Raw genomic sequence first — 27,542 nt, forward strand, 5'->3', positions numbered from 1 at the left:
CACATCATCAGATACAACATGACGATAATATATTTGACTTTTTGCACACTCTACATGCAGTGCATTTCATCAGTTACAATTCAAATACATTCTTCTTACTTGCTACATATATTTACATGCTCCCATTTAGGTCTGGTGCAAACATTCTCAACCCTACCAAACCACCATTACATACACTGTATAGGAGTGTTGTAGAGATATCAAAGGGTATCAAAGGATGTTACTTAATCATTTTTGACAGTCAGTCTTTGTTGTCAAGTTACATATAAGCCCAATATCAAATGCTCATATTTGACTGTTGTTCCCCTATATGGGTCCCAAAAGAGGGAAGTGAAGTGGTTAAACCAGCTGTCACTCAAAAACTCCTCAACCAATAAGGTTCATCAAGAGAGAGGAGAGCCCTGGTGGTTTCTGTTGTCATCTCATCCTCACTGGTTAAGCCTACCCACCCTCAATATCCACTTGGAGCAGTTTGTAGTGTCACATCTATTGTAAGGACATTATAATGACTCATGTTTGTAGTCCTGGACACTACATCTGTACCTGTAGTTAGTACTACATCCACCCAGGTCTCTGTCACCAACACTACAGCTGTACCTGTAGTTAGTACTACATCCACCCAGGTCTCTGTCACCAACACTACAGCTGTACCTGTAGTTAGTACTACATCCACCCAGGTCTCTGTCACCAACACTACAGCTGTACCTGTAGTTAGTACTACATCCACCCAGGTCTCTGTCACCAACACTACATCTGTACCTGTAGTTAGTACTACATCCACCCAGGTCTCTGTCACCAACACTACATCTGTACCTGTAGTTAGTACTACATCCACCCAGGTCTCTGTCACCAACACTACAGCTGTACCTGTAGTTAGTACTACATCCACCCAGGTCTCTGTCACCAACACTAAAGCTGTACCTGTAGCTAGTATTACGTCCACCTTTGATTATGTCCCTGAATCTAAGGATCTGTGTGATGCTCTCTCTCCTATGGAATAGAGTAGAGCTATATAGTTGTATAATAGTTCATGTAGGTAGATGTCATGTGGAACAGTGGAATCAGTGCAAAGACAGTTGTGTTATTAGACGTAACCGGTATGTATATGTTATGTTGTACTAAAAGACAGGGTGTAAATATGAACTTGTTGTCATAAAACATGTGAAGGGTTTGATTCTTCTTTCTAGTCTATTAAATCTGTCAAACTGAAACTATGGAGATATTGTCACAACTTCTGAGTAACTCTTCACAGTCAGCATAGATAAAGAAAGACCCCTACTGTATACAGTTGAAGTCAGAAGTTTACATACACCTTAGCCAAATACATTTGAACTCAGTTATTATCAATTCCTGACATTTAATCCAAGTAAATATTCCCTGTTTTAGGTCAGTTAGGATCACCACATTATTTTAAGAATGTGAAATGTCAGAATAATAGTAGAGAGAATGATTTATTTCAGCTTTTATTTCCTTCATCATATTCCCATTGGGTCAGAAGTTTACATACACTCAATTAGTATTTGGTAGCATTGCCTTTAAATTGTTTAACTTGGGTCAAACTTTCGGGTAGCCTTCCACAAGCTTCCCACAATAAGTTGGGTGAATTTTGGCCCATTCCTCCTGACAGAGCTGGTGTAACTGAGTCAGGTTTGTAGGCCTCCTTGCTCGCACACGCTTGATCAGTTCTGCCCACACATTTTCTATAGGATTCAGGTCAGGGCTTTGTGATGGCCACTCCAATACCTTGACTTTGTTGTTCTCAAGCCATTTTACCACAACTTTGGAAGTATGCTTGGGGTCAATGTCCATTTGGAAGACCCATTTGCGACCAAGCTTTAACTTCCTGACTGATGTCTTGAGATGTTGCTTCAATATATCCACATACTTTTCCTTCCTCATAATGCCATCTATTTTGTGAAGTGCACCAGTCCCTCCTGCAACAAAGCACCCTCACAGCATGATGCTGCCACCCCCGTGCTTCACGGTTGGGATGGTGTTCTTTGGCTTGCAAGCACCCCCTTTTTCCTCCAAACATAACGATGGTCATTATGGCCAAACAGTTCTATTTTTGTTTCATCAGACCAGAGGACATTTCTCCAAAAAGTACGATCTTTGTCCCCATGTGCAGTTGCAAACCGTAGTCTGGCTTTTTTATGGCGGTTTTGGAGCAGTGGCGTCTTCCTTGCTGAGCGGCCTTTCAGGTTATGTCGATATAGGACTCGTTTTACTGTGGATATAGATACTTTTGTACCTGTTTCCTCCAGCATCTTCACAAGGTCCTTTGCTGTTGTTCTGGGATTTATTTGCACTTTTCTCACCAAAGTACGTTCATCTCTATGAGACAGAACGCGTCTCCTTCCTGAGCGGTATGAACATGGTACCTTCAGGCGTTTGTAAGTTGCTCCCAAGGATGAGCCAGACTTGTGGAGGTCTATCAAGTTTTTTTTCTGAGGTTTTGGCTGATTTCTTTTGATTTTCCCATGATGTTAAGCAAAGAGGTACTGAGTTTGAAGGTAGGCCTTGAAATACATCCACAGGTACACCTCCAATTGACTCAAATGATGTCAATTAGCCTATCAGAAGCTTCTAAAGCCATGACATCATTTTCTGAATTTTTCCAAGCTGTTTAAAGGCACACTCAACTTAGTGTATGTAAACTTCTGACCCACTGGAATTGTGATTCAGTGAATTATACGTGAAATAATCTGTCTGTAAACAATTGTTGGAAAAATTACTTGTGTCATGCACAAAGTAGATGTCCTAACCGACTTGTCAAAACTATAGTTTGTTAACAAGAAATGTGTGGAGTGGTTGAAAAACGAGTGACTTTAATGACTCCACCTAAGTGTATGTAAACTTCCGACTTCAATTGTATATACAGCCCAAATATTACTACTGGTACACAGGAAGCTACAAACAGGTAATAAGCAGGACTTTTATTAATAAGATACTACAAACAATAGCTGTGTGTAATAGTGTGTATTCGTGTGTGTACGTGCAAGCATGTGTAGTTTACAGATTTATTCAATTGTTTAAGCACAATTTTGGAAACAGGGCCCGGTTTGTCAAAACACTACACACAATTAGCACAACCCTACACCCAAGTAGCACAACACTTCAGATCATTTGCAAAATGGAACACTTTTGTCAAAACTATACACAACTTCATAGGGGCGGCAGGTAGCTTAGTGGGTAAGAGCGTTGTGCCAGTAACCGAAACGTCGCTGGTTCTAATCCCCGAGCCGACTAGGTGAAAAATCTGTCGATGTGCCCTTAAGCAAGGCACTTAACCCTAATTGCTCCTGGAAGTCGCTCTGGATAAGAGCGTCTGCTAAATGACGTAAATGTAAAATGTAATAAAAACAATATTTTGTTACGATACGAAACACACACATTACATATGACTTCAATCTTTTTGAACCAGTTACACACTGCTGTTACTAACCTAAAACACTTTTAGCAAGTCTAATTCTCAGTGATTAGAGTACTGTAAATGAATTACACAGAGAAAGTGCAACTATACAAACACTACACAAGACCAATGCTGCAGACTGAGGAAAATATCATTTATATCTCTCCATATACCCAAATCAGTCAACATGTCAACATGGAGAATCACAACAAAACATCTCCCAGTTTTCATGCTACTACAGTAGTGTGCATAACACTGTTAGCTCAGCAAACAACAGACAAACGTAAAATACTGTATCCAGTACAGGTTACAATTCCAGTAAATAACAACAACAACAAACATAAAAAATAATCTGAAAAAAACTGACAATATTGCACAGAAAATACTACAGTGAACATACTATACATTATCTCTTCGCCTAGCTGGATCTGGCCAGAGAATTTCATCAACATCACAAGCAATATCCTCATTAGCAAGACAACGCGGGAAGAACCGCCTTGAATGTCGAATCCATCCTTGCACAGCTGCGGCGTCGACTTGGTCACAGGCGTCCTCCATGGCCCTAATGAGGGGTACCTGAGCCTGGGGCTGGACATCGTAAACCTTCCACCGCCATGCAGAGAAAAACTCTTCGATAGGGTTTATAAACGGAGAGTATGGTGGAAGGTAAAGTACTGTCAACTGTGGATGGTGTTGAAACCAGTTCTGGACCAAAGCAGTGGAATGACACATTGTCCCAGATGACAGTGTATTGCATCTGGTGCATTTCATTACCTGCTGTGACGATGTGGTGCAATCGGTCCAAAAATGTGAGAATGTGAGGTGTGTTGTAAGGGCCCATTTTGGCATGACGGAGGAGAACCCCATGCTGTGAAATGGCAGCGCAAAGGGTGATGTTACCCCCACGTTGCCCTGGGACATTGATTATAGCCCTGTGGCCAATGACATTTCTGCCTCTCCTTCTTGCTTTTATGAGGTTGAACCCTGCCTCATCAATATATATGAATTCATGCAGGATTTCCACAGCATCCATCTGCAAAACTCTCTGAAATACAGTAAAAGACAAGATTGTGTAGTTCAGGATAGGTCTAGTATACAGTCAATGTAAAAAAAGTCATGTGTGCAGTATGCAACATCACAGTGCTAAAGTGAACAATACAAACCTCCACATACTCATGCCGCAGCCGTTTGACCCTCTCTGAATTCCGCTCAAAAGGCACTCGATAAAGTTGTTTCATTTTAACCTGATGTCTTTTCAGGATGCGTGCCAGTGTTGACTGAGAGACCTGATGGACATTATTGAAAATGGCATGGTCACCGATAATGTTGGCTTGTAGTTCTCTGAGCCTGATAGCATTATTGGCCAAAACCATTTTTATTATCTCTCTCTCTTGTCCTTGTCGTTCCCGACCCTCAATCCTATGTAGAGAATAATACATGTAACTTACTGTACAATGTCACAGGAAGGGGTATCACAAGTGCTGATATGGTTCATACAATAAGCGGCTGATTACTGTAACTGTAGACAGATCTTCTTTTACCTGTTTTCCTGTCGAAATGTCCTTATGACAGATGACACTGTATATCTGCTAAGATTTGGCTGAACTCTCAGTCCAGCCTCCCTCAGCGTCAATCCGTGGTTCACAACATGGTCCACTAGTGTTGCACGAATGTCATTTCATAAGTTTGGTCCTCTTCTTCTTTGTGCACGTTCTCCTCCTGCTTCAGGTCTTCCTCGACCTCTGGCTCGGCCTCTGCCTCTTCCTCTACCTCCTTCTCCTCCTCTGTGTACTCCTCCTCTCACCCTCACTCTTCTTCTGACTCCTTCCATTTTGGTTGAAGGCAGGTGAACCTACCTGCTGCATTTTTATAGTGCTTAAACCTGATTGGTGTGTCTACAATTTAGCAATCGTGTTTGTGCACCTGATGGCTGTGTTTAACAGATTGGCTCATAGGTGTGGTAATTTGACAGTCAGTGCTTTGGAATTGCAAGGAAGTGACATCATGATATAGTTCTGTGTCTGATGTATACATGTGTGTTTAGTGTTTTGCAAATCACTGTGTGTAATGTTTAGCAAATAGTAGGAAGCTGACAATGTGCTTACAGTTGTGCAAATCTAGCCTTGTGTTTTGCTCCTTGAGTGTAAGGTTTTGCTAATTGTGGGAAAAGTTTAATTTTAGTGTGTAAGCAATCGTAAAAAACTGTAACGTCACCATGACAACATAATGTAACACATACAGTAGCCTACAGTGCACACAACTTCCTCCCTCTCTCTCTCTCTCTCTCTCTCTCTCCTCTCTCTCTCTCTCTCTCTCTCTCTCTCTCTCTCTCTCTCTCTCTCTCTCTCTCTCTCTCTCTCTCGCTCTCTCTCTCTCTCTCTCTCTCTCTCTCTCTCTCTCTATCTCTCTGTCTCTCTCTCTCTCTCTCTCTCTCTCTCTCTCTCTCTCTCTCTCTCTCTCTCTATGATCACCAGGTCTGCTCCTCTCTCCAGACAACACTGTCTGCTATCCTCCCAGGTTTTCTTTTCAGTAGAGCGGAAGTATTAATTGGAGTCAAAGTATCTCCATTAGGAGTCAGATTGAAAGGAAATCATACAGTATAAATTACCATAGGACTCAGTTAGAAAGGTAATCATATAGTAGATATTATCATTAGGAGTCAGTTAGAAAGGTAATCATACAGTAGATATTACCATTAGGAGTCAGTTAGAAAGGTAATCATACAGTAGATATTACCATTAGGAGTCAGTTAGAAAGGTAATCATACAGTAGATATTACCATTAGGAGTCAGTTGGAAAGGTAATCATATAGTAGATATTACCATTAGGAGTCAGTTAGAAAGGTAATCATACAGTAGATATTACCATTAGGAGCCAGTTAGAAAGGTAATCATACACGTGTGTGTGTGTGTGTGTGTGTGTGTGTGTGTGTGTGTGTGTGTGTGTGTGTGTGTGTGTGTGTGTGTGTTTGTGTTCTCACATCAGTGTGTATCTCCTCAGGACCTGAGGATTCAGGGAGAAGACTCTACAGGATGGTTGCTGTGAGCTTTGGGATGCTGTGTGTTCTACAAGTCACTCTCAACATCTCCCTGAGACTAGTCTGTGAGTGTATTGTTTTCTAATCATTACACTATATCAGATTTTCACTACAAGGTCCTGAATTCAGATGTTATCTGTGTACAGTAGCTAGGTTCCTCCTCTTTTACAGACCAGTTACAACAACCTGGCTGAAGAGAGAGGCCATCTTCAGGCAAAGCTTTTTGTGATAGGTGAGATATAACCGTGATTAACTGGAAGTAAAATCAACAGTAATTATATAACAATGGGTTTGTGTGTATAGAGATACTAGCTACGTTTCTCAATGTGTTCACCTTTGTTCTTCAACAGAGCAGCATTGTCAAGAGGAATGGATATACTTTGATTCCAATTTCTACTTCCTCTCCACCGAGAGAAAAACCTGGGCTTCCACCATGCTTCCACCATTTTAAAGTAGTCAAAGTAGTCAACTGGGTGGGTTTTCCTATGGGTTGTAGCCTCCATGGTGCTACCCATACTGTCACAGACACTATTATGGGACAGATATAAAGAGGAGTCCTCTATCTATCTCTATGGGTCAAGGTTACAGTAATAGAAGGAAGAAACTGAGCTTGTAGAAAACAGCCAGTAGGGGGAGACAAACACTTATAAAAGTAGGTATTATACACAACATGAGGGACTTTTCTGACCAGCATCTCATTGACAAGCAGATTATAGACAAAACCTAAAACTGACCCTTATCTTAACCCTAACGTTCACCTAATTTTAACCAATTCAGAAACTGAACAGATGATAAATGTATAATTGAAGTTTAAAATGAAGCCTTTTTCTTTACAGATGTCCTGTTTACTTGTGGTGACCTTATATCCATGGATGAAAAGTGGTCTGTGTTTTTAGGACAGATGCAGTGCATAAGGCCTACATAGATTGTGAATAATGACATTAAGGGTACGTCTCAAATGGCACCCTATTCCCTGTATAGTGCACTACTTTTGACCAGGGAACATCACTATTTAGGAAATTGGGTGTCATTTGGGACACAGTGTTTAGGGAAGTTATTGCTGGAGCACCTATTGTATTGTAATTTCAGTTGATTTCAGCATGCGTTGCTATTCCAACTCATATTTATACATACCACTGACTTCCTTTAATAACAGCTTCCTGTCTGTCTGTCTGTCAGTGGTTTCTGGTTATTAGCAGACCTGGGCCACGTATTCATTAGGGCACACCATAGCAAAATGTTTTACAACTGCAAATGAAAACACGTTATTCGTATGGGACAGGTACAGTTAGTTCCTCCCTGTTTCAGTTTGCTTTCTTCCATTTGGTGCCTAATGAATATGACCCAAATACTTTATCTGTGCTTGGTTTAGCTTGCCTGGCTAAATGGAACCAAGAGAATAGTCCCAAACGCTCAAAGTATTTGACAGATTTCCAATAGTTTTTAAACCCAGGTCTGGTTATTCCTTATTTTGTAAAGGATCCAGATACATTATTAGCACTACACTAGCACTACACAGCTGATTCAAATCATCAAAGCTTGATGATGAGTTGGTTATTTGAATCAGCTGTGCAGTGCTAGGGCAAAAACCAAAACGTGCACCCAGGACTGAGTTTGGGAAACCCTGCTTTAACGCAACATAGCTATAGTCAGTAAACATTGTTGAACATGACTGAGGGCATATATGCCAAGCCAGATATGATCAATACATTTGACAGAGGTGAGATGGAGGAAAGGATTGTGGATATCTACATCAGTGCAGACACACATGCCAGTTACAACACCCTTACTGAGGAAAGAGACCAACTACAGACCAGCTAAGAACACCTGACTGAAGAGAGAGACCAGCTACAGACCAGTTACAACAACCTATCTGAAGAGAGAGACCAGCTACAGACCAGTTACAACACCCTGACTGACTAGAGAGACCAGCTACAGACCAGTTACAACACCCTGACTGAAGAGAGACACCAGCTACATACCAGTTAAAACAACCTGACTGACTAGAGAGACCAGCTACAGACCAGTTACAACACCCTGACTGAAGAGAGACACCAGCTACAGACCAGTTACAACACCCTGACTGAAGAGAGACACCAGCAACAGAGGGAGAGAGATGATTTTGAAGGCTGGTACTACATCTCGACCAAGACTAAAAACAGGAAAGACAGCAGATAGGACTGTATATACAGTGGAAGGGCCTTGAGGCCTCATTTATCAATACTACTTAACCCATCAGAGTTTAAGTAGTTTTTAACCCTGTAGGTACTGGTATTCACCATAATATCTGACTGTTTTTAACCCTGTAGGTGCTGGTATTAACCACGATATCTGACTGTTTTTAACCCTGTAGGTGCTGGTATTCACCATAATATCTGACTGTTTTTAACCCTGTAGGTACTGGTATTAACCATGATATCTGACAGTTTTTAACCCTGGAGGTACTGGTATTAACCACGATATCTGACTGTTTTTAACCCTGTAGGCAGGGACGGCCTGTTCAATAGGGCGATATGGGCGACGCACTGCCAAACGGGAAAAGGAAGGGATTTTTTTTCTAATCAATTATATCACGGCAACAGTAGTTATCAGTGTTGTAATCTATACGTCTGATCTGCCACAGTGCCACACTGCCACTAAATGTCGAATCAGGCTAAAGTCGTGCTTCAAATGGCTCCACCCCCTTTTGGGGCGATTTCAGTCAGATTGAAAATCGCCCAGAACTTCTGTCATAGACTCCCATGTAAAATCAATTTTTTTCAAATTTCAGAGCCTTCAATACAATCTCAATGGGTGTCTGTGGGCTTGCACTTACGCGCTTTCGTCATACGTTACGTAACCATGAACGTAACTGAGAAAAGAGTGGATTGTTTGAAAGAAGTTCCTTTTTGTCGGCGAACAAATGAAGATAAATTGGCAACGAAACAATTAGGACCTCCCAGACCAAATTTAATAATTCAACAGGTTTCTACTAAAGGCGGAAAGTCCCACACCCGAGGATTTTCCAAAAATTGGTACGAACGAAAAAAGACATTGCCACTCACTCAACTGGATGACGAGGGATACAGGCTAGCTGTCCGCCGCCACAACGATGAGGTTAGTGTTGATAATCACAAGTTTACTGGATGTGGATATGGTGTAATAAAGGCAGTTTATTCAGAGGTAAATATATCTGGAATCGCGTTCACGGACCCGTTCGTCAAACTCTTAAAAATGAACTTGGGCTGGGAATTGCCAGGAACCTCACGATAAGATATATGCATCAGCATTGCGAGTCTCATGATTCTATACGTATTGCGATTCGATACTGTGATTTTATTGCGCACCATATGTCTGTTGCAGAGGGATCAGAAAGCCATGAGAACGAGTTTTGATCAGTCATGGAAATAAAAGTGCTGAAAACAAATTGGCTCCCAATGTGAAAAGATTGAGAACAAGCTATGAAGGAACAATAATGGTGTTTTGGTGCAGGTACAGCCAACTAGCGCTAAAATATTGCGATATTGTCAATACAGTATATCGTAAAGTATCACTATGTAACTCGATTTCTTTCACCCCAATCCCTCAAATTAACGGTAAATAACTGAATTGTTTGCCCCACATTTAGCTAAGATGATTAGCTAGCCAGCTAAAATGTTTTAGTTAGTTAGCAGTCGCATCTACAATAGTTTACTGTCAATAACATGTCTCCAAAAATGACGTGGTGTCTCCAATTGTGTTGACATTTTACAATTGCAATGCGCATCCATGAGTATCCACTTTCTGTAGCTCAGCTGGTAGAGCATGGTGCTTGTAACGCCAAGGTAGTGGGTTCGATCCCCGGGACCACCCATACACAAAAATGTATGCACGCATGACTGTAAGTCGCTTTGGATAAAAGCGTCTGCTAAATGGCATATTATTATTATTATTATCTGAAGAGAGCCCCGAAACATTGTGTGCAGACATTTTATGCAATAAATGAAGTAGGTTCAATCTAGTAGTTCTGATCTTCTGATTGGTCCTGATGAGTTGGGCGAGGTCCCCTGCAGGCTACTGTCACTGTTGCATTGGCTCTGAGTCGGGTTCTCTGTCTTCAAATGTTCAGCCTAAGAGAGGGGATTTTTGTGTGTGTGTGTGTGTGTGTGTTTAACAGTGATGATGTGTGTGTGTGTGTGTGTGTTTAACAGTGATGATGTGTGTGTGTGTGTGTTTGTGTGTGTGTGTGTCCTCAGAGCAAGAACTCGTGAGTTGGAAGAACTGAGAGGCCTATGGCGTGGGTGTTGTCCTTGGCCACCTGCTGACAAGGCTGACAAGATAGGACCCTTTTGTCCATTGTTATTGGATAGGAACAGAACTTATAACCAGCTCCTGACCTAAATAGATCTTAGCACAACATTTTACTCAACATATCATATTCCATATTCACTATAACAAATATATTTACTACGACATTAGCAAGAACCGCCACATCCTCAGCCGGCTAATCCAGTGTGTGAAGTTTTGCGGAGTGTTTGAGTTAGCTTTGCGAGGCAAAGATGAAACTGAGGGCTCCACCAACCCTGGTAAGCCAACACTTTTGAGATCAGTCAATAAATGCTTCTGGTATTGACTTATATGCTGCCCCTGTCTTCATGTTGTTGCTTGACATATCTTTTTTTAAATGTGTGTAGGTCACCTAAATCATCAGAAAAATTGCCCCTCCTGAGAATTTTTTCAGGAGCCGCCACTGCCTGTAGGTGCTGGTATTCACCATAATATCTGACTGTTTTTAACCCTGTAGGTACTGGTATTAACCATGATATCTGACAGTTTTTAACCCTGGAGGTACTGGTATTAACCATGATATCTGACTGTTTTTAACCCTGTAGGTACTGGTATTAACCATGATATCTGACTGTTTTTAACCCTGTAGGTACTGGTATTAAACATGATATCTGACTGTTTTTAACCCTGTAGGTACTGGTATTAACCATGATATCTGACTGTTTTTAACCCTGTAGGTGCTGGTATTCACCATAATATCTGACTGTTTTTAACCCTGTAGGTACTGGTATTAACCATGATATCTGACAGTTTTTAACCCTGGAGGTACTGGTATTAACCATGATATCTGACTGTTTTTAACCCTGTAGGTGCTGGTATTCACCATAATATCTGACTGTTTTTAACCCTGTAGGTGCTGGTATTAACCATGATATCTGACTGTTTTTAACCCTGTAGGTACTGGTATTAACCATGATATCTGACTGTTTTTAACCCTGTAGGTGCTGGTATTAACCATGATATCTGACTGTTTTTAACCCTGTAGGTACTGGTATTAACCATGATATCTGACTGTTTTTAACCCTGTAGGTGCTGGTATTAACCATGATATCTGACTGTTTTTAACCCTGTAGGTACTGGTATTAACCATGATATCTGACTGTTTTTAACCCTGTAGGTGCTGGTATTAACCATGATATCTGACTGTTTTTAACCCTGTAGGTACTGGTATAAACCACAGCCTGATAATGGTGGTGACCAAGCAGAAAATGGTGAGGAGGACTGTGTTGAGATAGGTGAAGATCATAGTCCTCTAAAGGCATGTAATGACTTGTCATGTGACAGGAAACTCATTATGAGAAAGTGGTTTAACATCTCCATGACAACATACTGTAACACATACAGCAGCCATCAGTGCACACAACTTCCTCCTTCATTCTCTCACACGCACACACTGTAGGATGAGATTCAGTCTGTTGCGCAGAAGATCCGCGCTATAGTGGAATTGAAAGGCAATTTTCCCGTCTTTGCGGAGACTGCATTCATGGTAAAGTCTGCATATGTCAGCTTAATTGAAAATTAACTTTACATTTCAATAGCGCTATAGCGCAGATCTTCTCCTCTACATATTTAATCTAGGTCTCACTGTCAGAGTGAGCCACAGCAGAGGAAGAAGAAAATGAAGGTAATGATGGAGAGAGAGAACATAAAGAGAAAAAAATTATAGTTATGTTAAGATTTAGAGGACAGTATGTATAGTTGAAGTGGGAAGTTTACATACACCTTAGCCAAATACATTTAAACTCAGTTTTTCACAATTCCTGACATTTAATCCTAGTTAAAATTCCCTGTCTTTGGTCAGTTAGGATCACCACTTTATTTTAAGAATGTGAAATGTCAGAATAATAGTAGAGAGAATGATTTATTTCAGCTTTTATTTCTTTCATCACATTCCCCGTGGGTCAGCAGTTTACATACACTCAATTGGTATTTGGTGGCATTGCCTTTAAATTGTTTAACTTGGGTCAAACGTTTCGGGTAGCCTTCCACAAGCTTCCCACAATAAGTTGGGTGAATTTTGGCCCATTCCTCCTGACAGAGCTGATATAACTGAGTCAGGTTTGTAGGCCTCCTTGCTCGCACACACTTTTTCAGTTCTGCCCACAAATGTTCTATAGGATTGAGGCTTTGTGGTGGCAACTCCAATACCTTGACTTTGTTGTCCTTAAGCCATTTTGCCACAACTTTGGAAGTATGCTTGGGGTCAATGTCCATTTGGAAGACCATTTGCGACCAAGCTTTAACTTCCTGACTGATTCAATATATCCACATTGCTTCAATATATCCACATTCATTTCCTTCCTCATGATGCCATCTATTTTGTGAAGTGTACCAGTCCCTCCTGAAGCAAAGCACCCCCACAGCATGATGCTGCCACCCCTGTGCTTCATGGTTGGGATGGTGTTCTTCGGCTTGCAAGCGTCCCCCCAAACATAACAATGGTCATTATGGCCAAACAGTTCTATTTTTGTTTCATTCATTCATTCTTCATTCTGAAGTGTCTGTTCTATATCGGAGATATATAAGAAAGATCAGGAAATATTTATTATTTATTTTTACATGTTCAGTGCATTCGGAAAGTATTCAGACCCCTTCACTTTTTCCACATTTTGTTAAGTTACTGCCTTATTCTAAAATTGATTAAATAGTATATTTGTTTCATCAATCTACATACAATACCCCATAATGACAAAGCAAAAACTGGTTTTTAGAAATCTTTGCAAATGTATTAAAAATAAAAAACAGAAATACCTTATTTACATAAATAGTAAGACCCTTTGCTATGAGACTTGAAATTGAGCTCAGATGCATCCTGTTTCCATTGATCATCCTTGAGATGTATCTACAACTTGATCGGAGTCCACCAGTGGTAAACTCAGCTGATTGGACATGATTTGGAAAGGCACACACCTGTCTATATAAGGTCCCACAGTTGAGAGTTCATGTCAGTGCAAAGACTAAGCCGTGAGCTCGAAGGAATTGTCTGTAGAAATCCGAGATAGGATTGTGTCGAGGCATAGATCTGTGGAAGGAAAAGATGAAAGTAGAAAAGTGAAGAGAGACCTTTGATGAAAACCTGCTCCATAGCGCTCAGGACCTTAGACTGGGGCAAAGGTTCACATTCCAACAGGACAATGACCCTAAGCACACAGCCAAGACAACGCAGGAGTGGTTTCGGGACAAGTCTTTGAATGTCCTTGAGTGGCCCATACAGAGCCCGAACTTGAACCCGATCGAACATCTCTGGAGAGACCTGAAAATAGCTGTGCAGCGACGCTCCCCAACCAACCTGACAGAGCTTGAGAGGGTCTGCAGAGAAGATTGGGAGAAACTCCCCAAATACAGGTGTGCCAAGCTTGTAGCGTCATACCCAAGAAGACTTGAGGTTGAAATAACTGCCAAAGGTGCTTCAACAAAGTACTGAGTAAAGGGTCTGAATAATTATGTAAATGTAATATTTCCGTTTTTTTATTTTTATAAATGTGCAAACATTTCTAAAAATCAGTTTTTGCTTTGTCATAATGGGGTATTGTGTGTAGATTGATGAGGAAAAACCATTTAATCAATTTTGGAATAAGGCTGTAATGTAACATAATATGGAAAAAGTCAAGGGTCTGAATACTTTCCGAATGCACTGTATATTCATATAGATCACTCAATAGCCATTGTCAATGTTAAGATTTATAGTTCACTATGTAGCATTGCATGCAGGCTGTACATCAATATATCTGTCTCTTTATCTATCTCTCTCATTCTCTTTATCAGGTAGGCTAGTAGTGTGGTTGATGGTTGGATACAGTACTGAATGGTTAAGTGATGATGGCTAGTAGTTATCATGTTGATGGTCATGCTGAATGATTAAGTGCTTCCATCTAGAGCAGGAGAGAAAATAAATACTAATAATTGTTCTATAAAGATTTAGAAAACATGTACACGTAATGTAAAATGTTATTTATTTAAGTAAACATGTTAAACATGTTTTCATATTAAATTATTAACATATATCGCTTTTATACTTACAAGAATAACAAATGGACATGTTAATAAAACAGCAACAATGTCATTTAATGAGGTCTACCAGCCTGAATGTGATTAGATACTGATAACAGTGTGACCTGCAGTTGGACACAGACAGAGGGCAGAACAGTACTGAGAGGACACACACACACACTGCATGCCACATGCAGGCATGCACAAACACACACACATACACACACACACACACACGTAAAGTTCCCCTTTTAAACATCTGATAAAGATGCAGATATAGATTTCCTCCACCACTTCTGAATAACTCCTCACACTGATGTCACACAGAGACAGCATACATAGAAAAACAGGTCCTTATATGGCCATCGATGGCTGGTCACAGAGTACAAGCCATAACGTGACCTCCTTATGAAGGCTGGGATGTCAAAGCCTCAGTAATGCTCTAAGATCTATGTCCAATTTTTTATCTGCTAAAATAGATGATCACTTCAATTATATCTTAAATCATTTAAAACGGATGGGAAACAACCATGTTTAGATTAGAAACTAAGGCTGGTGCAAGTCACGTGGTGGCCAGTGTTGTGTTGATTTGACAGTTTCCCCTTCACTGTGGTTGACTGACAAAGAGATTCACTACCATAAGTCACACAGAGGCAGTACAGTCCAGGGAGAAGAAAGGTACAGACGTACATTAGAGCTGAGGTTAGAAGTAGAAGTTACTGTATTTGACAACAAGTGTGTTAAGATGTCAGAGAGAGTCTATGAAAACTCAGACAGATTTGAAGATGACGAGCCTGATGCAATGAAGAACACAGACATTGATGGCCAATTATATGCCAACATAAGAGCCTTCAAGCCTAGTCCAAGAGATGGAGTTGTTGCTTCAGGTAAGATTGCACGCACACACACACACACACACACACACAAATTAAACACACACATTACAGGTGAGATTATCCTATAGTACTATAGCTTTGTTTGTCCCAATCCTGGATGATACAGTAAAACATATTACCAAAGTTCTTACTTTAATAATTTGTGATTCAGTTCATGTTCAGTGGTGGAAGAGACCCTCTGGAGTTGCTGCAGTGTGTCTGGGGCTGCTGTGTGTTCTCCTACTGGCTGGGATCATAGGCCTGTCTGTCTACTGTAAGTTTAGTATGTTGTCAATGAGACTTAAGTAGCTTACTTAATCATACTTAATCATTAATGGTGTGGTAGTTACATGTTTGATTAACTTTACCCTTTTACAGGTGGAGTCATTGGTCATCGCGACTCAAAAGAGAGAGACCAGCTACAGGCCAGTTACAACACCCTGACTGAAGAGAGAGACCAGCTACAGACCAGTTACAACACCCTGACTGAAGAGAGAGACCAGCTACAGACCAGTTACAACAACCTGACTGAAGAGAGAGACAAGCTACAGACTGAGAGAGAGATTCTTAACAGGAGGCTTACCAATCTCAGTGAGTACACCTACAGTAATACATTATCATTAATCCCACACACTTTATAGTGTGTCTGTATTCTTTCATTAAGTGTTTAGTTTGATAAGTTGAAGGAAATTCATGTTTTTGATCTTGTAGAACAAACCTGTCCTGAAGGCTGGCAGAAGTTTGAATCCAGTTGGTACTTCCTGTCTACCAAGACTAACACCTGGAAGGAGAGCAGAGAGGACTGTCTGGAGAGAGGAGCAGACCTGGTGATCATAAACAGTGATAATGAACAGGTGAGAAAGAGAGAGAGAGAGAGAGAGAGAGAGAGAGAGAGAGAGAGAGAGAGAGAGAGAGAGAGAGAGAGAGAGAGAGAGAGAGAGAGAGAGAGAGAGAGAGAGAGAGAGAGAGAGAGAGAGAGAGAGAGAGAGAGAGAGAGAGAGAGAGAGAGAGAGAGAGAGAGAATATGGGTGTACAGGGGGTAGATATAATCAAACATGTAAATATATACAGTACCAGTCAAAAGTTTGGACACACCTACTCATTCCAGGGTTTTCTTTATTTTGTACTATTTTCTTAATTGTAGTATAATAGTGAAGACATCACACTATGAAATAACACATATGGAATCATGTGGTAACCAAAAAAGTGTTAAACAAATTCAAATATATGTTATATTTGAGATTCTTCAAATAGCCATCCTTTGCCTTGATGACAGCTTTGCACACTCTTGGTATCCTCTCAGTCAGCTTCACCTGGAATGCTTTTCCAACAGCCTTGAAGGAGTTACCAGATATACTGAGCACTTGTTGGCTGCTTTTCCTTCACTCTGCGGTCCGACTCAACCCAAACCATCTCAATTGGGTTGCGGTCTGGGGATTTTGGAGGCCAGGTCATCTTATGCAGCACTCCATCACTCTCCTTCTTGGTAAAATAGCCCTTACACAGCCTGAAGGTGTGTGGGTCATTGTCCTGTTGATAAACAAATGATAGTCCCACTAATCCCAAACCAGATGGGGTGGCGTATCGCTGCAGAATGTTGTGGTAGCCATGCTGTTTAAGTGTGCCTTGAATTCTAAATAAATCACAGAGAGTGTCAACAGCAAAGCACCCCGCCACACCATAACACCTCCTCATCCGTGCTTTACGGTGGGAGCAACACATGTGGAGATCATCCGTTCACCCACACCACGTCTCACAAAGACACGGTGGTTGGAACCAAAAATCTCCAAATTGTACTCCAGACCAAAGGACTTATTTCCACCGGTCTAATATCCATTGCTTGTGTTTCTTGACCCAAGCAGGTCTCTTCTTATTATTGGTGTCCTTTAGTAGTGGTTTCTTTGCAGCAATTCGACCATGAAGGCCTGATTCACAGTCCCCATCTGAACAGTTGATGTTGAGATGTGTCTGTGACTTGAACTCTGTGGAGCATTTATTTGTGCTGCATTTTCTGAGGATGGTAACTCTAATGAAGTTATCCTCTGCAGCAGAGGTAAATCTGGATCTTCCTTCCCTGTGGCGGTCCTCATGAGAGCCAGTTTCAACATAGCGCTTGATGGTTTTTGCGATTGAACTTGAAGAAACTTTCAAAGTTCTTGAAATGTTCTGTATTGTCTGACCTTCATGTGTTAAAGTAATGATGGACTGTAGCTTCTCTTTGATTATTTGAGCTGTTCTTGCCATAATATGTCAAGAACAGATACTGGTATAAAACCTTGTCACAACACAACTGACTGGCTCAAACGCATTAAGAAGGAATGAAATTTCACAAATTAACTTTTAACAAGGCGCAGCCGTTAATTGAAATGCATTCCAGGTGCCTACCTCATGAAGCTGGTTGAGAGAATGCCAACAGTGTGCAAAGGTGTCATCAAGGCAAATGGTGGCTATTTGAAAAATCTCAAATATAACATATATTTTGATTTGTTTAACACTTTTTGATTATTACATGATTCCATATGTGTTATTTCATAGTTCTGATGTATTCACTATTATTCCACAATGTAAACAAATAGTAAAAATAAAGAAGAAGCCTTGAATGAGTAGGTGTTCTAAAACTTTTGGCTGGTAGTGTATATATATTTATCTTTCTCAACAACAGACATTTCTGTACAACCTCCAGAAGAGTGTCTGGATTGGTCTGACTGACTCTGTTAATGAGGGGACCTGGAAATGGTTGGACGGCACATCACTGACCACAGGGTAAGAGATGATAACTAATCTGTGAATAAAGCTCCATTCAACATTTTTCTATACAGGTTACTGTCATTGATGATAGCAGTCAACAAAGTTAACTTTAAGATGAAACATGCCTGTATATTATTTAGGATGGTGATGTTCTATCCATGATATCTAACTGTTTTTAACCCTGTAGGGACTGGTATTAACCATGATATCTGTCTGTTTTTAACCCTGTAGGGACAGGTATTAACCACAATGTCTTCTAACTCTGATGTCTGACTGTTGTTTACCCTGTAGGTACTGGTATTAACCATGATATTTGTTTGAATTTAACCCTGTAGGTACTGGTATTAACCATGATATCTGACTGTATTTAACCCTGTAGGTACTGGTATTAACCATGATATCTGACGGTATTTAACCCTGTAGGTACTGGTATTAACCATGATATCTGATGAAATTTAACCCTGTAGGTACTGGTATTAACCATGATATCTGACTGTATTTAACCCTGTAGGTACTGGTATTAACCATGATATCTGACTGTATTTAACCCTGTAGGTACTGGTATTAACCATGATATCTGACTGTTTTTAACCATGTAGGTACTGGTATTAACCATGATATCTGACTGTTTTTAACCCCTGTAGGATACTGGTATTAACCATTGTATCTGCATGTTTTTAACCATGTAGGTACTGGTATTAACCATGATATCTGACTGTTTTTAACCCTGTAGGTACTGGTATTAACCATGATATCTGACTGTTTTTAACCCTGTAGGTACTGGTATTAACCATTGTATCTGACTGTTTTTAACCATGTAGGTACTGGTATTAACCATGATATCTGATGGTATTTAACCCTGTAGGTACTGGTATTAACCATGATATCTGACTGTTTTTAACCCTGTAGGTACTGGTATTAACCATGATATCTGACTGTTTTTAACCCTGTACGTACTGGTATTAACCATGATATCTGACTGTTTTTAACCCTGTAGGTACTGGTATTAACCATGATATCTGACTGTTTTTAACCCTGTAGGTACTGGGATTATCCATGATATCTGACTGTTAATAACCCTGTAGGTACTGGAATGACCAACAGCCTGATAATGCAGGTCCTACTGGGGGTGAGGACTGTGTTGAGATACACAAAGAATGGCGTCCTCTAAAGGCATGGAATGACATGCCATGTGACAGCAAACTCAACTGGATTTGTGAGATAAGGGTTTAACATCACCATGACAACATACTGTAACAATACAGTAGCCTACAGTGCACACAACTTCCTCTCTCTCTCTCTCTCTCTCTCTCTCTCTCTCTCTCTCTCTCTCTCTCTCTCTCTCTCTCTCTCTCTCTCTCTCTCTCTCTCTCTCTCTCTCTCTCTCTCTCTCTCTCTCTCTGTCTCTCTCTCTCTCTCTCTCTCTAACCTACAAACACACGTATTGTTATATTTGTTTGTAGTAGCATATTAATAAAAGTCGTACTTATTTCCTGTTTGTAGCTTCCTGTGTACCAGTAGTTATGTTTCACACATCATCAGATACAACATGACGTTAATATATTTGACTTTTTGCACACTCTACATGCAGTGCATTTCATCAGTTACAATTCAAATACATTCTTCTTACTTGCTACATATATTTACATGCTCCCATTTAGGTCTGGTGCAAACATTCTCAACCCTACCAAACCACCATTACATACACTGTATAGGAGTGTTGTAGAGATATCAAAGGGTATCAAAGGATGTTACTTAATCATTTTTGACAGTCAGTCTTTGTTGTCAAGTTACATATAAGCCCAATATCAAATGCTCATATTTGACTGTTGTTCCCCTATATGGGTCCCAAAAGAGGGAAGTGAAGTGGTTAAACCAGCTGTCACTCAAAAACTCCTCAACCAATAAGGTTCATCAAGAGAGAGGAGAGCCCTGGTGGTTTCTGTTGTCATCTCATCCTCACTGGTTAAGCCTACCCACCCTCAATATCCACTTGGAGCAGTTTGTAGTGTCACATCTATTGTAAGGACATTATAATGACTCATGTTTGTAGTCCTGGACCTCCTGAACATGTTGGTGTATATTTGGGAGTAAACAGAGGGTCCAAATCAGCAGAAAGGTGAAAGGAAGGGGGAGTTCTGGAAACTACCTGAATTATCTTGGGGCTGTTACATATGATATTTAATATATGTTAACAGCTAGACTTTGTTCTCCACTTCCCCTCTATTAGCTATATCTTCCTGGTATGATAGTGTCCTGTCCATCACCACAAATAGCAAGTCCCATTCCCTGGGCAGGAGGACTGTGTTGAGATATACTCTGGACAAGATGACCATGTAGAGACATGGAATGATTTATATTGTGCCACAGAAAATGGTTTAACAATAAGCACTGTAACAATCTCTCACACACACACATGCACACAAGTACGTACACAAGTATGCAAACTTGTTCTATTTTTTGTATTAGCATAGCAACAACTACCCGTGTCATTTTGTTGATACTTCCCTAGAGTTAACACCTACAGCAGTCACACTGACAGATTCACACAGATGACTCAGAGACAGAGATATCACTGGAAGCAGAGACTTAACGTATAGTAGACCTACATAGAAAGAAAGACCCAGGCATTGTTAAAGATGTCAAAGTTAATCTATGCCGATCCAGATATGAACAAGAAGGTCAAGTTTGACAGAGATGAGATGGAGGAGAGGATTGTGGATATCTACATCAGTGCAGACACCCTGAGAGATGGTGAGACCAGCACCAAGAGAGAAGAGACAGCAGACACTGCTCCTAATAATGGACCAGGAGACCAGTACTCAGGTAACACACACACACACACACAGCAGGACTCTTAGCCTGATAGCTCAAAGAACAGACCCTTCCTACAGATGTAGAATCTCACTCTATTGGGTTGGTTATCTGTGTTCTAATACAGTCTAGGTAGATGGGTTTGGGTTAGTTATCTGTGTTCTAATACAGTCTAGGTAGATAGGTTTGGGTTGGTTATCTGTGTTCTAATACAGTCTAGGTAGATAGGTTTGGGTTAGTTATCTGTGTTCTAATACAGTCTAGGTAGATAGGTTTGGGTTGGTTATCTGTGTTCTAATACAGTCTAGGTAGATGGGTTTGGGTTAGTTATCTGTGTCCTAATACAGTCTAGGTAGATGGGTTTGGGTTAGTTATCTGTGTTCTAATACAGTCTAGGTAGATAGGTTTGGGTTGGTTATCTGTGTTCTAATACAGTCTAGGTAGATAGGTTTGGGTTAGTTATCTGTGTTCTAATACAGTCTAGGTAGATGGGTTTGGGTTGGTTATCTGTGTTCTAATACAGTCTAGGTAGATAGGTTTGGGTTAGTTATCTGTGTTCGAATACAGTCTAGGTAGATGGGTTTGGGTTAGTTATCTGTTTTCAAATACAGCCTACGTAGGTGGGTTTACATTACTTATCTGTGTGCAAATACAGTCTTGGTAGATGGGTTTGGGTTAGTTATCTGGGCACATACAGCAGTGTTTCCTTCAAACCACAAACACTAAAGTACACACAATAGAATATACTACCACATCTTAATTTTCCATTTAAATATTTTGTAAAATATTGTAAATTTGATCAAATGTGGAATGATACCAGTCATCAGTCAATCATCAGGGTGACTTCGGACTACTGTTTATCTCTTTCCCACTAACAGGTATTTATTTTATATACATTTTTTGGTGATATTTTCCCCCTCAGAACCCACAGTAAAGTTTGAGGCCCTCTTGAAGGTGTGACACAGTCATCATCAGGCTGAATTTGGTGCAAACCACAACACAAACAACCTGACAAAGATAAATATCATTCAGTTTCCCAGATGTAAATATGCAGGTGTCATCATTACTGTATAAGATATTCATTGTATTTTCCATCTCTTAGATATATTGTGTTTTGTATTTGTGTCAAAGCACCAGTTTAGTCAGTAGGTTGTTATGACGGTTCACTGCCACCCTATGGCCTCTGTTGTCTCTGCTAGTCAACATGATGGCTGCTGAAAGCTTCTTGGTAACTGAGTCACTCCTCATCTCTCTTCCAACCCCACTCATGAGGTTGGCCACGTTCCAGGCTGACTACATTGATGTCGCCTGCCAGATGTCACAACTCCTCGATAGATGTTTAACATATCAGCTAACCAAATCATATGGTATAGCAATCTAATGCCCAACAGCACAGTCGATGACTTGGCCAGCAGCCATGGGTCAATGGCTGTCTTCAATGTAGTCGGCCTGGAATGAGACCATCCTCGGTGTGGTTGACAGATTGAGCAGTACTGAGCTCTGACCTCACAGACACAGGAAACTACTAACCCTGCTCCTGCTCTCCCTCCCTCCCGTCTCCCTCTGACCTCACAGACACAGGAAACTACTAACCCTTCTACCGCTCTCCCTCCCTCCCATCTCCCTCTGACCTCACAGACACAGGAAACTACTAACCCTGCTCCTGCCCTCCCTCCCTCCCATCTCCCTCTGACCTCACAGACACAGGAAACTACTAACCCTGCTCCTGCTCTCCCTCCCTCCCGTCTCCCTCTGACCTCACAGACACAGGAAACTACTAACCCTTCTACCGCTCTCCCTCCCTCCCATCTCCCTCTGACCTCACAGACACAGGAAACTACTAACCCTTCTCCTGCTCTCCCTCCCTCCCATCTCCCTCTGACCTCACAGACACAGGAAACTACTAACCCTGCTACTGCTCTCCCTCCCTCCCATCTCCCTCTGACCTCACAGACACAGGAAACTACTAACCCTGCTCCTGCTCTCCCTCCCTCCCATCTCCCTCTGACGGTCACAGACACAGGAAACTACTAACCCTGCTACTGCTCTCCCTCCCTCCCATCTCCCTCTGACCTCACAGACACAGGAAACTACTAACCCTGCTCCTGCTCTCCCTCCCTTCCATCTCCCTCTGACAGTATCCTCTTCTCTTATCACTCTGGTTACGATTTAACTCTTTGGCCTCAAGTTCATTTCAAAGCCATAACTAAGTTTAATTTCTTTGTACATGTCACGCCCTGACTCTGGGGACTCCTATTTGTTGAGTCAGGGTGTGTATATTCTATGTTGTGGTGTTCTATGTTATAGGTTCTATTATGTGTAGATCTATGTTGGCCGGGGTGGTTCCCAATCAGAGGCAGCTGTAGCTCGTTGTCTCTGATTGGGGACCATACTTAGGCAGCCTATTGGCACTAGTGGGTGGTGGGATCTTGTTCCGTGTTAAGGTATGTTGTGTTGTGCTGCCTTGGACTTCACGTATCGTTTGTTTATTGTTTTGTCGTTGTGTTTATTAATTAATAAACATGTATGCATATCATGCTGCGCCTTGGTCCGTCCCGTTCGTCAACGATCGTGACAGTACAACTATGTTGAATAATGGGTGAATATTGACCGTGTTAGCCACAATCTCACTCAGATGTGATGATTAAAGCTTCAGGTTACCTTTGTCAAGATTTTGAATCTTTCTTTAAATCTGAATATCTTTGTAGTTCATTCTAATTATAACCTGAGAACAAACTCATTTTCTTGTGAGATGAAATTAATCTCTGTATAATTGATGTACAGGTAGTGGATATATAGGACATGGGATGTAATAATGTTCAATGTGTTTATTTATTCAACAAAAGATGGAGAGCACATGCTTAAAAATATAATGAAATTAAAATTACCATTACATTCAATTTCACCTCATTACCGTACAAAATACATATTTTTAAAATAATCGTCATCTTAATCTGAGGAAGTAATGCGTATTTAACCATTTAACAGGATCGTTACACCTGAGAGCTGAGAAAGATACATTTGTTTCAGATTACTTCTCCTTGTACATTGGTGGGAGGAATGATCAGTAATATACAGAACATAATTAAAGAACAGTATGTAACCTGTATCGGCTGTTCTGCTGATGGTAAAAAAATATATATATACATTTTACCACCAATTTGCAGTTCAGCTCTTACGAACTCTATTGCTCACAATATCACATCATGTCAAATGGAGAAGCACTCACCTGCACTCTGTACTAGTAACTATTGATGCAAGGAGTTCTTCAATCAAACTCTTCTTACAGTGTATCAGTTCTCTCTGTCATCCCAATCATGTGTTTTTTTTATAGCTGTGATAATGACGATCCATCCCATACAGTGACGTTGAGGTCTCGACTGAAAGAGAACCTTAAAGTTACTTTCTCTTTCTATTTGGATAAATCTTTAACTTCACGTTCTTCATTACAATGTAACATATTTATGTGATAGTGAGGTATAGTCATACTAGACACAATGTAGCTCCGATTCTTATTATATTTGGTTACATGTAGCCAGAGGGGGGAATTGTCAGAGGTTACCAGGGTAACTGCATTGGCAGGGAGCGTTAGTATTCTCTAAGCTTTGTCTGCCAATCATGTTTTTAGCTGGTGAGATTCTGACCTCTTGTGCCCACAGTGCACCATGTCAAGACGATGATTAGACAGAATCCCAATTACTCTTAAACAGCTTCATATTGTCGTTTCCTTTACTTTATTATGTCAGAGTGAGACCCGGATGTTTTCCCCATAGAGATGCATTACATTCAATTTAATTATATGGGTTTCTCATCATATTGCTTTCATATGGCAAGGTCTTTCAGATCTGTGGTGGTTACAAAGGAAAGAAGGCAAGGACAGGAGACAAGGAAAGGAAGGAAGCAGATTGAGACTATTGGGACGTGACCTTCTGGGTGTTTGGTATCACAGCTGCTGACTGTGTTGTGTTTATGGGTGTTTGGTATCACAGCTGCTGACTGTGTTGTGTTTATGCTGGAGTGCAGCAGCTGTAGAGGTAGCACTTAATCCAACATATATATCTGTACAGTGATGTCTGTTTGCACACATCAATACAGGTCACATTCTAACACACACACACACACACACACACACACACTGGACACACTCTTTTGTCTCCATAACACAGTAATATGTCAAATGAATAAACCTTCAGTGTTTGTTCAGGAGAAAGTTTACATTGATAAAGACTGATGGATTGCTGTCGTTCAGAATGTCAACACGTTGGACACACCCAAACACACATGTACACTCAGTGGATGTTAACAGTTGTCCCTGTGGGTGACTGGGTCCAAACAGTGGGAGGCTAGAGAAGGAGGATACATTGGCACACACGCAATCACAGATTTCTAAAGATTCTAAAGTGGGGGTCAATGTTCTCTGAAGAACGCTGGAGAACAGAATGTTGGATGTCTGCATTCCAGCAACGTTCAGCAAACATTCTGATGTGTTTGGATAAAATGGTTCCATTGTTGTACATCTGACCTGTGTCACTAACGTTGTCACTGATGTTGTATTATACCAAGTCAATCAGTATTACTAATGTTGTATCATCTAGCAAAGGTGAAACACATTGATGCTGCTTCCTGGGTTGAGAATTGAGGTCCTGTTTGGCGTAGATGATAACAGTGTGGCCCTAGCACTGTAAGGGTGGTGGGTTCGATTCCCGCTGGACTCACATACCCTATACTCAAAATGTAGGCACCCACTCTACTGTAAATCGCTTTGGATTAAAGAGGTTGCTAATATTGTTACATGTTAACAGACTTCTGTTAAAATCCCAAACCCTGTCCCAGCAGGAGGCCTTTTGCCTTTTGGTAGGCCGTCATTGTAAATAAGAATTAGTTCTTAACTGACTTCCATAGCTAAATAAAAGTTAAATAAAATAAATATATTCAAATTAAAGGTAATCATGAAAAAACAATGTATTTTGGAGATGGTTTTCACCTACGGTACCAATCCTGATTCAACTGTTGTGTGTAGAGTACAGTATGTATCAATACTGTATATCACCTTGTTGGAAGACACTTTTACCTTTCATGTGGTACTATGAGAAATGGTACCGTATGATGTTGTGTTGTCAAGGCTACAGCCATGATTCTCCACTCTGTTCCTGATGTTGTGTTGTCAAGGCTACAGCCATGATTCTCCAATCTGTTCCTGATGTTTTGTTGTCAAGGCTACGGCCACGATTATCCAATATGTTCCTGATGTTGTGTTGTCAAGGCTACGGCCATGATTCTGCAATTTGCTCCTGATGTTGTGTTGTCAAGGCTACGGCCATGATTCTCCACTCTGTTCCTGATGTTGTGTTGTCAAGGCTACAGCCATGATTCTCCACTCTGTTCCTGATGTTGTGTTGTCAAGGCTACAGCCATGATTCTCCAATCTGTTCCTGATGTTTTGTTGTCAAGGCTACGGCCATGATTATCCAATCTGTTCCTGATGTTGTGTTGTCAAGGCTACGGCCATGATTCTCCAATTTGCTCCTGATGTTGTGTTGTCAAGGCTACGGCCATGATTCTCCACTCTGTTCCTGATGTTGTGTTGTCAAGGCTACAGCCATGATTCTCCACTCTGTTCCTGATGTTGTGTTGTCAAGGCTAGAGCCATGATTCTCCACTCTGTTCCTGATGTTGTGTTGTCAAGGCTAGAGCCATGATTCTCCACTCTGTTCCTGATGTTGTGTTGTCAAGGCTACAGCCATGATTCTCCACTCTGTTCCTGATGTTGTGTTGTCAAGGCTACAGCCATGATTTTCCACTCTGTTCTTGATGTTGTGTTGTCAAGGCTACAGCAATGATTCTCCACTCTGTTCCTGATGTTGTGTTGTCAAGGCTACAGCAATGATTCTCCACTCTGTTCCTGTAACTGGTAGTCTATTTGTATTTTTTTTTGTACCTTTATTTATACAGGTAATTCTTGTTGGGAGATCTTTTATGTTTACATTTACGTCATTTAGCAGACGCTCTTATCCAGAGCGACTTACAAATTGGTGCATTCACCTTATAGCCAGTGGGATAACCACTTTACAATATGTTTTTGGTGGGGGGGGGGGGGGGGGGGGGGGGTAGAAGGATTACTTTATCCTATCCCAGGTATTCCTTAAAGAGGTGGGGTTTCAAGTTTTACAAGAGAGACCTGTCGTACCTTGTTCCAGTACTGTGTTGTTCCAAGATCTTTACATGGCAGTTAGTCTGTTTGTTTATATATTGTTCCAGGACTGTGGAAGTATGTTCTGAATGCTTTGACTCATGCAGGGCTGGTTCCATCACAAATACAAAAAGACAACATAATTAAAAACAAGGTGGAGATACCTCCATA

At 40.9% G+C, this 27,542-nt stretch overlaps 2 protein-coding genes across 2 annotated transcripts in view; one reads left to right on the forward strand and one right to left on the reverse strand.

Moving 5' to 3' along the window:
- LOC311110201 (uncharacterized protein) overlaps positions 1 to 27,542 on the reverse strand; it is a gene marked incomplete at both ends in the record, with an annotated part of 397,005 nt that overhangs the window by 329,659 nt on the left and 39,804 nt on the right. The gene's annotated exons all lie outside the window — the stretch shown is intronic.
- Positions 15,547 to 22,141, forward strand: LOC311110185 (uncharacterized protein; the record flags this gene model as incomplete). Its single annotated transcript, XM_084188738.1, has 8 exons — positions 15,547 to 15,631; positions 15,792 to 15,893; positions 15,998 to 16,210; positions 16,331 to 16,473; positions 18,282 to 18,382; positions 19,453 to 19,583; positions 21,035 to 21,121; positions 22,104 to 22,141. The coding sequence occupies 8 exons, from the start codon at positions 15,547 to 15,549 to the stop codon at positions 22,139 to 22,141; spliced, it is 900 nt and encodes a 299-aa protein (XP_084044864.1).

Source organism: Coregonus lavaretus, assembly GCF_964263955.1.
Source record: "Coregonus lavaretus genome assembly, contig: SUPER_35_unloc_2, whole genome shotgun sequence".
Lineage (NCBI taxonomy): Eukaryota > Metazoa > Chordata > Actinopteri > Salmoniformes > Salmonidae > Coregonus > Coregonus lavaretus.